The 12,902-nt window shown below is 41.6% G+C and overlaps 1 protein-coding gene across 3 annotated transcripts in view; it reads left to right on the top strand.

The window, feature by feature from the left end:
- The window catches only part of KANK1 (KN motif and ankyrin repeat domains 1), a 129,983-nt gene that overhangs the window by 71,208 nt on the left and 45,873 nt on the right, over positions 1-12,902 (top strand). For all 3 annotated transcript variants that reach the window (XM_085043283.1, XM_085043286.1, XM_085043284.1), the window contains one exon: positions 7,239-7,355. In XM_085043283.1, the coding sequence (XP_084899409.1) occupies positions 7,319-7,355 (37 nt within the window). In that variant the 5' untranslated portion in view covers positions 7,239-7,318. The remainder of the gene's footprint in view (positions 1-7,238; positions 7,356-12,902) is intronic.

Below are 12,902 nucleotides of genomic sequence, written 5' to 3'. Positions count from 1 at the left end.
CTACAACTTCTGGCTGACAGTGAGTCTGCTGGATCTCTGAGAACAGGTATGGTTGCCAAAAGTCCACTAGGTTCACCTGCTGACTTTTGGGATACTTGGGAATGCTGTGTCCAACCTCACACCTATACTGGGGAAAGCTGTTTGTGCTTGCAGGCAAGTTCTGTTTTGTTTTAACTCTTCACTTGCTTGACAAAAATTACTAGAACTGAGGTTTTCCTTCCCACATATTAGCTAGTTGTTAAGAGCCAAGTTTGGTTACACTACCAAAACTGAATGCATTACTGAATGTACTTTTCCCTATTTTATAAGATTGTTCTTGCAGGCAACTTTTTAGTAAGATGCTGTTAATGGCCAGGGTCTTCCACATGGTGATTATACCTGAAAGGGTACAGAAAAGGCAAGCTGGGGATTGTGTTGCCTGTGAGCTGGGAGAGAAAATTATAGTTTATAAAATCACAAAGGGTGTGGATAAGCTGAATCTGCACTAATTTTCACCAAGTCCTGCAATGCAAGAATTTGGTGGCAGTAAGATTTGTCAGACATCAGTTTATAGTAAGAAAAAAGTAGGCAGTCAATATTGACAGCATGGGACTCTGCCCCACAAGGTAGCAGAAGCAGGTGGCATCAGCAGGGTCAGAAAGAGGCTAGTAAAATTCACAGGCAACTTATGTAAATATTAAAATGACATGGTAAGGACATACCTTTAAATATTCCCAATCTAATACTACTACTACTAACACTACTACTAATAATAAAGTTGATGATGGGAGAATTCAGAAGCATGGACTCATCAAGGGGCATTTCTACTCTCCTTAAATAGTATCTGTTTTTTCTACTGTTAAAAATGAGATAGTCTGGATGGATCATTTGTCTGCCTCTACAGAATGCTTGTTATGTTTATTTCTGCTGGGTACTATTTTGAAATCCTTTTGCTGTTTCATTTTCCTTTTCCAGAAAGTGAATTAGTGCCTTGTGCAAGACAGCTGATTTCTCTTCTGAATCATTCAGACACAACTGGGATCACTCCATTTGGAAGGCAAACTAAAACCCAGCAGCTGATGGTAGACCATTTCTGCTATCACTAGTAAATATGACAAAGCAGTACTTGGCGAAATTCAGAAAATTATTGGGTTATTGCAAATAGCCAGAAGGATCCAGTGCCTTTGAAATATTTATATATGTATCTATTTTTTGAGGCATTTTCTGTACTAAAAGCTGCCCAGTAAAGCCCAGCTCCTGTGCAGTAGGTAGGTGGCTTGGGAAGGTGAAGCAGAAGCTTTGTAGAAGTTCAGTGCAGGAGATGAGAAGACCATTTTCAAGTATCCAGAAGAAAACCCATCAGACCTCTGTGTTACTGAAGGTTGTACATTTATTCTCTGCTTGCAGCAGTAACGAGGTGGGCAGACAAGCTTAATGCAAGTCTGCTTAAGAGAGGGGGTGGGGACTGGAGAAGACAGGTGAGGGCATCTCCATGAGAGTGACTAATGTTTATTTCCAGCATAGCTTGAGAATTGGAGCCTGGCATTGCAGTAGCTCAGAGTTTGGAGTTCAAAAGCAACAAAGCTTAGAATTGCATCTGATTTAGGGGGGTTCTTTGGTTGGTTGGTTGGTTTTGTTTTTTTGTATTGTTTGGGGTTTAGATGGTGGTTTTTGGGGGGGGTTGTTTGTTTTTGGGGGGGTTTTGTGGGTTGTTTTTTTTCTTTTTCTTTTTTTTTTCTTTTTTTTTTTTTGTCAGAAGGAAAGCATTTGCCCTGGCTAGGAGCACTCAGACTGTTCTTTTCTTTGGCTTGCTGACTCAGGTCCCAGAGTTTCTGAGCCATCACTCTCTTCTTTACAGAGCTTAGCTCAGCTTTTGCCTAGAGCTCTGCTGTAAAGAAAGGTCTTTTTACAGACCAGTGTCATAAGTGCAGGCAGTGAGGAAGGCAGGCAGGTAAATTCATGCTGACCGTAGCCATATCTTGCTAATTAACTTGGTTGTTGAAAGGATTTACAAGGCTTCTTCTGCTCTCATCATACTGCAGATTTTGCAGAAAAAAAACCCATAGTGAGAGGTGACTTATTTTGGTTGATTGCTTAAATATTGTCTGAAATAAATTACCTGTCATATTGCATATAGTAAGGAATTGTCTCTGTATTCTGTGATGAAGAGACTGAATCACAATAGACTGCTGCGTGAGAAAACTTCAGGAAACACTGGTACCAGGGGATTTTTAGTTCTGTATTTTAGGGTGGCCTAGCTACTGATTAATTTTTTTCAGTTACTGAGACTTGAACAGTAACTTGCATAATTTTGCTTGTGATTTGGATGCAACATTAGAAAGACATTTACTCTAAAAAGTGTATGAATGGGTGAATTGTTACATGATTAAATAATTAAGTGAAATTTTAAATCATTCAGTTTACCCTTATATCAATGTTGATTGTTCTGTGTCTGACCTGAAAGAAAATCCGCATACCCCTGTATTCTTACTTGTTTTTTACCTTTAATTCTAACATAGCATATAAAAATATATATATATATATTTCTTCTTTACAAGTGTTGCCTTTCAGATTATTGGCCTCTTGTTTTGATAAAGATAAGAACACAACCAAAGCAGGGGTAAGATTGAGAAGAAAGTATCAGTCAGATACAGTCATTATCCCAGGGTGGATACCAACCACATAGCAACTCCCCACATACTTTCTCTTTTGCTGTTGTTGGCTTCAGACCTTGCTTCATTTAAATTGCACCTGGCATACTTGGTACACAGAGGTTGCAGACATTCCTGTTTCCTGTAGAGAAGCGCAAGTTTGAAAAATGTTTGCCACTCTAGCTGAGCAGGAGGGATTCCCAGTGCCAATTTCTTCCAGATAGAGAAATTATCATCTATGTTTTTTGATGGGTTTTGCATGTATCTTGGTTCTTGTTTGCAAATGTTATCAGTGTCTTGCAGAATGAAACTGGGCAAGTTCTACTGCCAGGACGACCCACATGTGAGAGGGAAGTCTCACGTAGAAGTCTTGTTGCACTGTTGTATAGCAGGAATGGAGCAGTACCAGTTCTTCTTGAATATTGCATCTTATGGGCTGACTTGCTCTGTCAAACCCCTCTGCCCTAGGCCTATTTAATCACCACTTTGCACTTGCTGGATAGGATTGCAGAGCTGGTTTTTCTCCTGGAACCATCCCCTGACTGAATCCATCTGAACAATTGGGAGCCAGTACCTTTGAATCCTTCACAGTTCTGACTTACAGTGCTCCCACTTTTAATTCAGATCTAAAGCAACAGAACTGTAGTGTCTGTGCCACATTCACCCTCCAAGTGGTTGAAGGTATTTGGTGATCTGCAGCGTGTTTGGAGTGGCTGATGTGACTGTTTGCTCCCAACAGTCTGTGCCTACCATGAGAAAAAAGAAGTTACATACATATCTATTTAGCCTAAAGCCGCCTTGCCTGGGAAACCAAAATCTGTCTTCTTGAATCCCACAAACCAGTGTGTGCCCATCACCATTTCCCACATGTGACCTCAGCCCAGGACAGGAGGACTTTCAGGGTTGCTTTTCTGGGTTAAGAGCTGAGTTATGTTTCTCTTCTAATTACTGTGTTGCCAACATGCTGTTCTACAGCTGCTTTTAGACCAAACCTCAACTGTTTGCTATCTTAAGTGTCTCCTGCAAACATCAGACTGAAGCGTGAGCCTGGATTTTCTGCAAGGTCTGTGCCTCTTGAGGCTACTACATTTCTGTAGTTCTGCTGTGTGGATGCCAGAACTGATCTGTATGTACTCAGATATTTCTGGTGCTGGAACACTAGCACAGATATCGGTGACCTGGCAAGATGCAGCACAAAAGAGAATCCAGGTTCTTTTCCCTTATGACTAGGGCAGGATTAGGACATAGGCTTTATATTCTGACTAAAAAATTGCCATTCTGGAAAAACCTGTAAAAGCTGGGGTGTCATGAATGTCTGTAGAAGCTGAGGATCATGTGTGTTTAAGGTTTCTGCTATTGAACCTCAGGGCAGAAGAGAGTTTGAATATCTAATGCAAAACACTTTAAACAACTGCTTCATTGAGCAATAACTCTTCATATAGCTAGTCTCTGCTTGTTTTGCATTTGCCCTAGGATCTGTAAATCACAGTATTCACAGTCAAGCATGAGTTGAGCGTGTAAAAACACATGGGCAAAGAGTTGAAGAGTTGAGAATGCAATATACAAGCTCCTCTACTAATTTTCTTGTGTAAGATGTCTGCCAGAGAATATGATTTTCTGCAGAGGAGGCTGAGTTTTCCTCTTCTGTGTATTCTAGCAGGCTTCTGGTATTGTCCTGTGCCTCACCCACATGAGAGGCTTGTGTCCAAATGCAGCTTCTGGGGTGTGTGCAGCTGGAGAATCACGTGGCACTATTCTAAAAATGATCCATGTATGCGTTGATGCAATTTCAGAAATTCAGTTCCTGATGTATGGCTCAAAGCACATTTTCACAAAATTACCTGCGTCCATGAATTTGCTGAGCTAGATCTGATTTTTTCTGTACTTGAAGAGCTGTTTAATAGGCAGATTGTCAATTCCTGTTACATTTTATCTAAAAAAAAAGGAATCAATTCTTCCACTTAGCTAACAAATTATTAGATCCTCTGTTTTTCTCACTTTTTTTCCTTCTATCTGACTGGACTGAATTTGCTTCCTGAACTTTATTATTAATCCTCACTTAAGCTCAAAAGTAGCAAGTGAGTTTGCTTGAAGTACTTAAGCCTGCATAGCTTTGAAACTAATAGAAGCATACCCACAAGGGAGTTTGTACCAGGTCCATTACATCTCTTTAAGCCACGACCAAATGTAGATCCTAGGCCTTGTTTAGACTTTCAGCATTGTTTTTATTAATTTTATGTCAATTCTCACCTCAATCACGTTGGTTTCTTGCTATTGGGAAGCTCTCCTCATGTGTGCCTGTGAATGCTGACCAGTGTTTTAAACAGTTTTTATTTTTAAACCCATGATGAGTTTCCACGCACACCACACTTGGGCCTCATTTTTGTGGCTGACTCACTCATATTTGGGACTGCATTGCACCTAAAAGAGGTGGGTCGCCCCCAGGATCCCCTCCCACCCATCTGTCCATACCCATCCCTGAGTGAATGTTCTCAGGTCTCCCTTGTACAATGTATATCATGAAAGCAGGGAAGCAGACCTGCTGTTACAGCGCTACTGAGAAAGCACAGAGCTATGCTGGACAAATTAGAAGTGGGTAAATTAATTCAGTTATCTTTACCCTTGGGAGTCTGATGCCCTGCTAAGTGCAGCCTGCCCTGAGACAGTGGCTGTCCTGAGCAACATGACATTGAGACTGACGATAATTTTTCAGTAAGCATTCACTGTGACTCAGTAAAAATTGCCTGTCTTCAGCTTAAAGCATAACTTTATCCTGATAGTAATGGCAAAGATTGGAGTGATGCTTTAAAATCTCTCCTTCTGAAAGGAAGTCGTTAATATTTTCCTGAAATCTCACAGACTTTAAAACTTCTATCCTGGCTACAAACTCTGCCAGCAACACGTTTTTCTATTTTCTCTTGCCACGCTTCATCCTTTCAGAAATTTGATAATTATTGTTACGCCTGAAATCTTGTGATGCTCTCCTGTGCATCACAGCCTGTTTTGGCTTCCTGTTTTATTTTACTGTTTGTAGCCTTTCACTTATACAATCTTTATGGCAGCTTCATGTCCTGCTCTCCACTGAAGAAGAGGTGGTAAATGTCAGCATATATGGCAGAGCTAGGGTAGGAGGAATTGCAATTAAGATCTTTCTGCCTTCTTGGAAAATCCATATGAGGACTGTACTAAAAATGAAGGCTCATGTTTATTGAAAGAGAAAGCAAAGCTGTATTAGCTTTGTGTGATGGAGCTCTGTCAGCCTTTAAAGACAGCCAGCTTCTCTATCAGCCAGTGTAGCGCTGACTCAAATTCACATGGTGCCTGTGCTCATTAATTTCTTGATTTTCTTTTACTTTGCTAATCTGCTTAGCTTTTAAATACTTCCTTGCACATACTGTCAGAGCCAAATCAAATATAATTGGAAAAATGTGACTGGTTTGTTGAGGAGTTGTCAGCCCAAGTCAGACGGGGGTCGGCAAAGCACTATGTTCCTCATATGCCTAAGCTCCACCTATTTGAGTCAACAAAATGAAATGCTGTTTGGACTGTAGAAAACCTGAAGCAGATTCATGAGGAGGCATCTCTGCAGCTCTAGATGAGTCAGATCTGTTGCTCTGGGGATGAGCTGCCATCAGGCTGCCCCCTGCACGCAAGGTAGGCAGGGAAGGAGGAGCCGGAACCCTGTTGCAGAGCCAACGGAGTCTGGCTTTGCAGAGCCAGCCAGCAGGCAACTAGCCACAAAACTGCTGCTGGTTTGGCCTCTGCCCCTCATTTGGCTTCTTCACAGCAACACCCGCCCAGGGCGACAGTGCTCTTTTTCTGTACCCGCAGCATGAGCTTCAGGCAAGCGCTGCTTCTTCAATCTGCCGTGTGTGGGTTGGAAGAAAACCTCACACCCAGAGAACCCATTGCTGCTGGAACCTGCAGTGGAGGATCTTGTAGTCAGACATGCACCATTCCTGATGGTGTCTGTGCCACCTCCAGTCCCTCCACCGTCCTGGCTTCCACACAGTAGCTGTCAGTGTCTAGGTTTGTCAGGCAAAGAGATACATGTGCCTGCTCTAGCTGCATCTGAGGGTTCCTATGCCCTCACCATCCCCAGGGGGACATCTGACCTCAGAAATTTCAACTGGTCCCCCACTCACTGGCACAGCTCTTCTGTAGGTGCCCTTCACCTAAAAACTCCTCTACCCCTGCCTGTGTAAGCTGTTGGGTGATCTAAAAGTTTATACACTTGCCAGCAAATATGAGGAAGCTGTGGTGGTACAGGGGAGTCTAGAGACAAGCTACAAAAAAGCTGAGGGCAGGCCAGAAAAAAACGAGGCCAATTGCAAATTCAGCTAGTCACATCCTCACTGACAGGAGGATGTCAGTGAAAATCTGGAGGATGTCACAAAATCTGGAGGTTGTGAGAGAACCACAGTTCAGCTTCAGTCACTTGGACACCTTTGGGGTTTGTGATAGCTAGGATGCTGATTAAGAGGAGCAAATAACTGCTGCACTGAAGTTTGCACTGGAGACTTTAAACAATCAGAAATGCACGCTGTTTAATGTACCTAGCTTCTTAAAACTACATGTTTTTAACTGCCTTTTACTTGTTTGTTCCAGGTTGCATGTCTGGTTGGACTTGATGCATGGCATTTGCATGACACCAAACAGCCTGGCTGTGGATGTGTCACTGAGCAAACATGGCCTACCCAGCAAATACTAACGGCAGTGCCACAGGTAACTAAATGGGAATGCTTTCCCCCTTTGGATTATTAATTTAAAAAATTCTTACATTGTGCGAGCAGGAAAAGGAAGTAATGGCAGCTTAAATACTGAAAACCAGTTTCCTGGTAGATCAGAGCCCGTCTGCTCCCCCATCCCCCACCCCGATAATCTTTTAAATATTTAAAGTGTAGAAAGTTGTTTGGGAAGACTTAAGGGCTGGCACTCAATCATTCAACATACAGTGTGCTCTGCTCTCCAGGACCTACAGGGGCTTACTGTAGACTCTGGGAGGCCTAGGGCTTTGGTGCAGAATCATGTGGCTGTTACACTGTGTCTGTAATTAATTTGTGAGATTAACCAGCTCTTAGGCATCAAATCCCCAGCCCTTCCTGGGCACCCTTACTGGTCAGTCTGATTTTTGTCCTTGCTTCTCAGCAAAGCATAAAAACATCTCTCAGGCAATATGCTGAAGAAGTGTTCTTTTTTTTGTTATTTTTAAGAAGCTCCCAAACTGTTTTGGTTGGGCAACACTCTCTGAAATGGACTGCTTGGCACGTTCAAAGGTTGCTGAGGAGGACTGGCAGGTCAGGAGGGGGCAGAGATTGCAGAACAACTGATAACAGCACAGCAGCAGTGTTCCTCCTGCGGTTATGTCAATATTTTCCTCTTCTGATCATTGCACAAACATAGTTTTAGTCCACTAAAGCAGAGTCTTCTACAATAGGACTTCATGGAGTGAAATTTCAAGTGCATGGTAGGAACTTGTGGGTTAGTCACTGTGTTCACTGTAGAATTATTCTAATTAGAGCATGGGATTAAAACATTTTGTGTGCAGGATATTAGAAATATGGAGTGTCAATATGTGCAGTTTATGCAAAACAAGAAGTCTCTTTTAAAGGCTAGTGATAGTTATATCAAGTCTTTGGAATTACTATTGTCTCTCGATGATTTAAGGTTAAATTTACCGATGCTGTTAAATCTCGAGACTGCTGAAATAGGATATTTCTACTCCCTTCCCCCACCCCCTTTTTATATAATTAGTAGTATATTCTTTGAGATAGAAACCATATCCTTTTGTAACCTTCAAGTAATCCTTTTGAGATGGTGGACTGCAAAATTTCTGCTCTATGGCTTAACTGTAGCTCTTTGCCGCTTAAACCCCCCCACGTAACTTGACTTTTGTTTGTACTATACCTTTAACTTCAGTCACGCAGAACAATTTCCTCTGCTTACAAGGAAAGAAAAATTGTGCATGGAGTGTTACTGATTGGTTTATTAATTTTTTTTCTCCCTGCAGTAGAATTGTCTATTGAAAAAGTTGGCGGGCTGACATGTAAGTCTAAAAGAAGCTAAATGCTTGTACTGGGGGATGTGTTAATGCAAGATGAAGTTTTAGTTGTTATGCAAACAAAGCTTTTGCAGGATAAAGCTGTTTGTTCCCTCATTCGTAGAAAGACGCTATAATAAATTACAAGTATTTAATTGAGAACTAAATTGGACAACATTTTGCAGAGACTGTCAGGACTTGTTGGCTTTGCAAACCCTTGAGGCCGGCGTTCTAACATGCAGCTATGTGCACCCGTGTCTCCAAATCCTCAGCAGTTCATAAAAGAGTATTGGGCTGCAAATACCTGTGATTTGTTGTGCTGCTGTGCTGCCTGGGAGAGAATGCCTTTGGATGAGCAGGAACTGATTTGGGCGTTGGAGGTATTGAAGCAAGTTTCTTAATTGCATGGAGCTCTAAGAGTGGAAAGACAAACTTCAGGGGTGGTGTTTTCTGCACCCTCTGAATCAATCAGCAACAGGAAAAGAACTAGAAAGACTTGTTAGGGACTACTAAGCTGCATTTATGTTACTTGAATATTTTGGCAAGTCTGACCACATGTTCAGCTTCATTCAAGTATGAAGTGACTAAGAAGCAGTGGTTTGCTTTGGTTAACTCGAGAATGTGAGTACTTGCGCTATTAAATTATTATGCCTATGTGCCATTTCGGTAATGTTTTCAGTGTACAAGCCCATATGGGCTACTGTTGCTGCAGGTGAACTCTGGAAAGGAATGCTTGAATTTGAACTTGTTTCCAGGAAAAGATCTAGCTATTTTGCATTTGTATAGAGATTTTTTTAAAGGGATGTTTATGGGAAGTACATTTGCTGTAAATATTTTAGTGAGTGTGTATGGGAGATAAACTACAAAGCAAGTTATAACTTTATCATGAAAGCACCTATCGTAAGTTTCTTTGTCTCTTGCCTATCTCAGTAAAGACAGGAACTTTAAATGTGGCGAATAAATGACAGAGACTGTGATTTATGCTTCAGTACTGTTTGTCAATAGTTTTGTTTGCTCGTGCCTTAAAATTTTTATCACTGTCTTCACAGTTTCACTGCACAGAGGTCTTGTAGTGAACTTCTTCTTTGAACTGCAACCTTATTTGTTAATTTTTATCCATTTTGGAAGTTGATTTTGTGACTCGGTGCTGATTTTGGACTAGGCTCTGTCAGAATTGTGCCATCTGCTCACAAAGTAGCTGAATTCACTCTAACAGTAGTGACAGATAAATTAACACTTGCAGAACAATTTGCTTTATTTTATCAGCTGCTGGGTAGCTGTTATTGTTCACTCTTTAGCGTCTGTGCTGGTGGCATGTGAGCTCACTGCTCAGTCCAGTAAACCCACCAGGGTTAAGGAGTGCACTGCAAGTCTAGAGCACACTGTGTAATCATCCAAGAAGCTGCCTCAGGAGCTGGGAAATACCCTCCGTCTGTGGAGAGCTATTGGGAGCCTGCAGTTGGTTTGGTACATGATACAAATTAATTTCTCTTTGCATAATACAAGAAAAAAATAAAACAGTTGATTGTTTCTCTAAATAGTATTAGTATCTCCATTAACTGCTGGGTGAAATTTCCTGTAATTGTTAGCTTCTGCGCTTGCTAGGACTGATGCATAATTCATCTATTTAATGAGGCTCTGTTAACATTTCTGTAGTGATATCTGTAGCAATGTCTTCCAGTCATTTCTGGAATCACAAAAAGGATAGTGCACAAGTATAAAACTTACAGGGCAGTTTGGAAATAGTTCTGGATAGATTTTCATTCCTTTCACTAACAACTGGTTTGTGAAAATTTTCTTTTCAAAACATATTCTGAAAGGCACTGCATGGAATAAACTTCCAGTCTGTTTATTCTAATGTGGAAAATGAGGATGCAGCAAAATAAACATAGAAGACTGATTTTAAAAAGATAAAAGATTAAAAAATGTGTTTGTCACTAAACATAATAAAAACATCTGTTTTATTTGACTTCCCTAAGCACCTCAGTGTCTGTATCCAGAGATGGCAGAATTATCAGTCATTTCTTTAACAGACATAAAAAAGTGTTTGAGTAGGATGGACTGCAGGGGTCAGTATAGCAAGGCTGTTGCACAAACCTTTTCTTTACTTTTGCTGTAAAGCCAATTAATATTATTTACTGTACACAGTGTTGGAAATTTCCCTTATCCTTTCTTTTTCCCCCCTTGTGTTGGAGCTTTCTCCTCAGTCTAGTGTACAGATTTGTTTTCAGGCCTTCCCGTTCCCTTTTTAACTTGCTTCTCTACATACAGGAACACTATATCTTGCACACATTCATTTGAACTGTTTCCCTGCATGTTTATCTCCTCTCCATGCTTTACATTCCTGCACAGCTCTTAAAGCAGTGGCATTGTACCACCTGAGCATCGTTTTTACTGTTAGTCTCCTTGGAGCTGTAAAGTAAGGAACTGCTGCTGTAATAGCCAGTCTGTAGCTGTCAAGTGTCTTTGTTCCCAGTTTACTCCCTTCACTCCCAGCTGATCTGGGCATCCACCTCCATTCTCCAGAGCAAACCAGGGCTGTGGGACCACAGGTGGTTTGATGAGAGATACAAACCATATCTGGGCCATTTTTTCCTCCACAGCAGCCTGGCATCCCTCTAGTTATTTTATATGTGCACTGTTACTCTGCAGCACCCTGTGGGCCTCTGGTCAGATTTTCTTTGTGTCTGAGCAGTTTTCTTCACTCCTACATGAAGTAAGAACCAGTTAGTCGGAGAATGAGGCCATTACAAAAAGCTGCTGCTTGAATTAATGTTGTTTGAGATACTAACGTCAGCATGACTCAAAGACCAAATGTTTAATAAATGTGTTTTCCATCTGCTGGTATATAAATGCTTAAGCAACTGTTGAAAAGTATTATGAAAACCCCAGTTAACTTATTAACCCTTTTAATTCAAGCCAATAAACAGAACACATATTTACTTAGAGCAAACGTTTTTATCACACACATCCTCTGCATTGATTTGTAGCAAATCTTGCCAAACATTTTTAGTTACGCTTTTCTTTCAGTTACTGTATTATTTGATTTACAGTCTCTCCTATGATTCAGTTTTCCTTATTTATATAATCTTAGGCAATATGCATGGAGTTTTGCATGATTTCTAGCCTCATGATGTGAATATACTCTAAGCAGACAGTGCTGTGCACCAGAACATTACCACTGTTAGTAACTTCAGCAGAATATCCACCACTCTTCATTACAGACCATCACTCGGGGAATTTACAGACCTGAAGAAGTTAGCAGTTGAAAGTGTTTGATTGCTAGGCAGTAGTCTGTCTTCTGGAGCCTTTACTCTTTGTATTGCAGGTGGCTGCCCCAAGAGCCCAGGCGCTCTGGGTGCCCAGCTGACAGTCGCTCTCACTGCTGCCTGCAGGGTGGCTGTCACTAAGCTGCTGGCACCCCAGGCTCTGAGCTCAGCAGCCTCTGCGTTTGCTTAGTTTAGCACATGCAAGTGAGCAGGATTCAGGTGACTTTGTATTTCTAGCAAACCAGCCATGCAAGCAAGGATAATTTGTTTAAGTCAGGACTGTGTGATGAGAGACTTTTCAAACCTATTGCTCCCCTACCCTGTTCCCTGCTCTGAGCCTGCTGCCAATAACTTTCAGAATTAATGGAGATGGGTGTATGCCCAAGGTGTGTTTTTGGCAGCTGGTGAGAGGCTCTTGCCATTGGGAGAGCCTGCTGAATTGGCCTGCAGTCTTGAGTTTTTGGGATGGGCAGATGCCTGTCACTGGGATCCAGCTCCTGCCTCACCCACAAGTGATCCTGTGAGTCACTCTGGTGGTGCCCAGTATTTAAAAACAAGCTAGGGTGGGACCCTGGAATCTGTGAGGAGAAGGGTGAGTGATTTCACATAATCTCTATCACAAGTCATATCAAAATTGTCATCAGTATGCTCTAGTGCATTCACTGATGCCAGATCTGCCTTAAGGACAGATGGCTGGTGCTGAAGCACGGGATCTCACAGCGAACACCAGCTTTTTACTTGAATTAATAATTGTTTCAGAAACTGCTAGTTGATGCCTGTAATCCAAGGGTGCATTTGCCACTGCAGCAGAAAGCTTAAAAATGCACTTACTTACATTTGCCCATCCTAGAGGCCTTTATCAGACTGCAGAGGACCAAGGGACCATGCCTCTTCTTTTACTCAGGACTTGTTGCTCAAAGAATGCCTTACAGGTCTGATTTTGGATTCTGGTGGAAAGGTAAT

This window comes from Lichenostomus cassidix, chromosome Z (genome assembly GCF_008360975.1).
Source record: "Lichenostomus cassidix isolate B80296 chromosome Z, HeHo_3.0, whole genome shotgun sequence".
NCBI classification, from domain to species: domain Eukaryota; kingdom Metazoa; phylum Chordata; class Aves; order Passeriformes; family Meliphagidae; genus Lichenostomus; species Lichenostomus cassidix.
The sequence above is the reverse complement of the archived record's forward strand: the minus strand, read 5'-3'. Positions and strand labels throughout refer to the sequence as shown.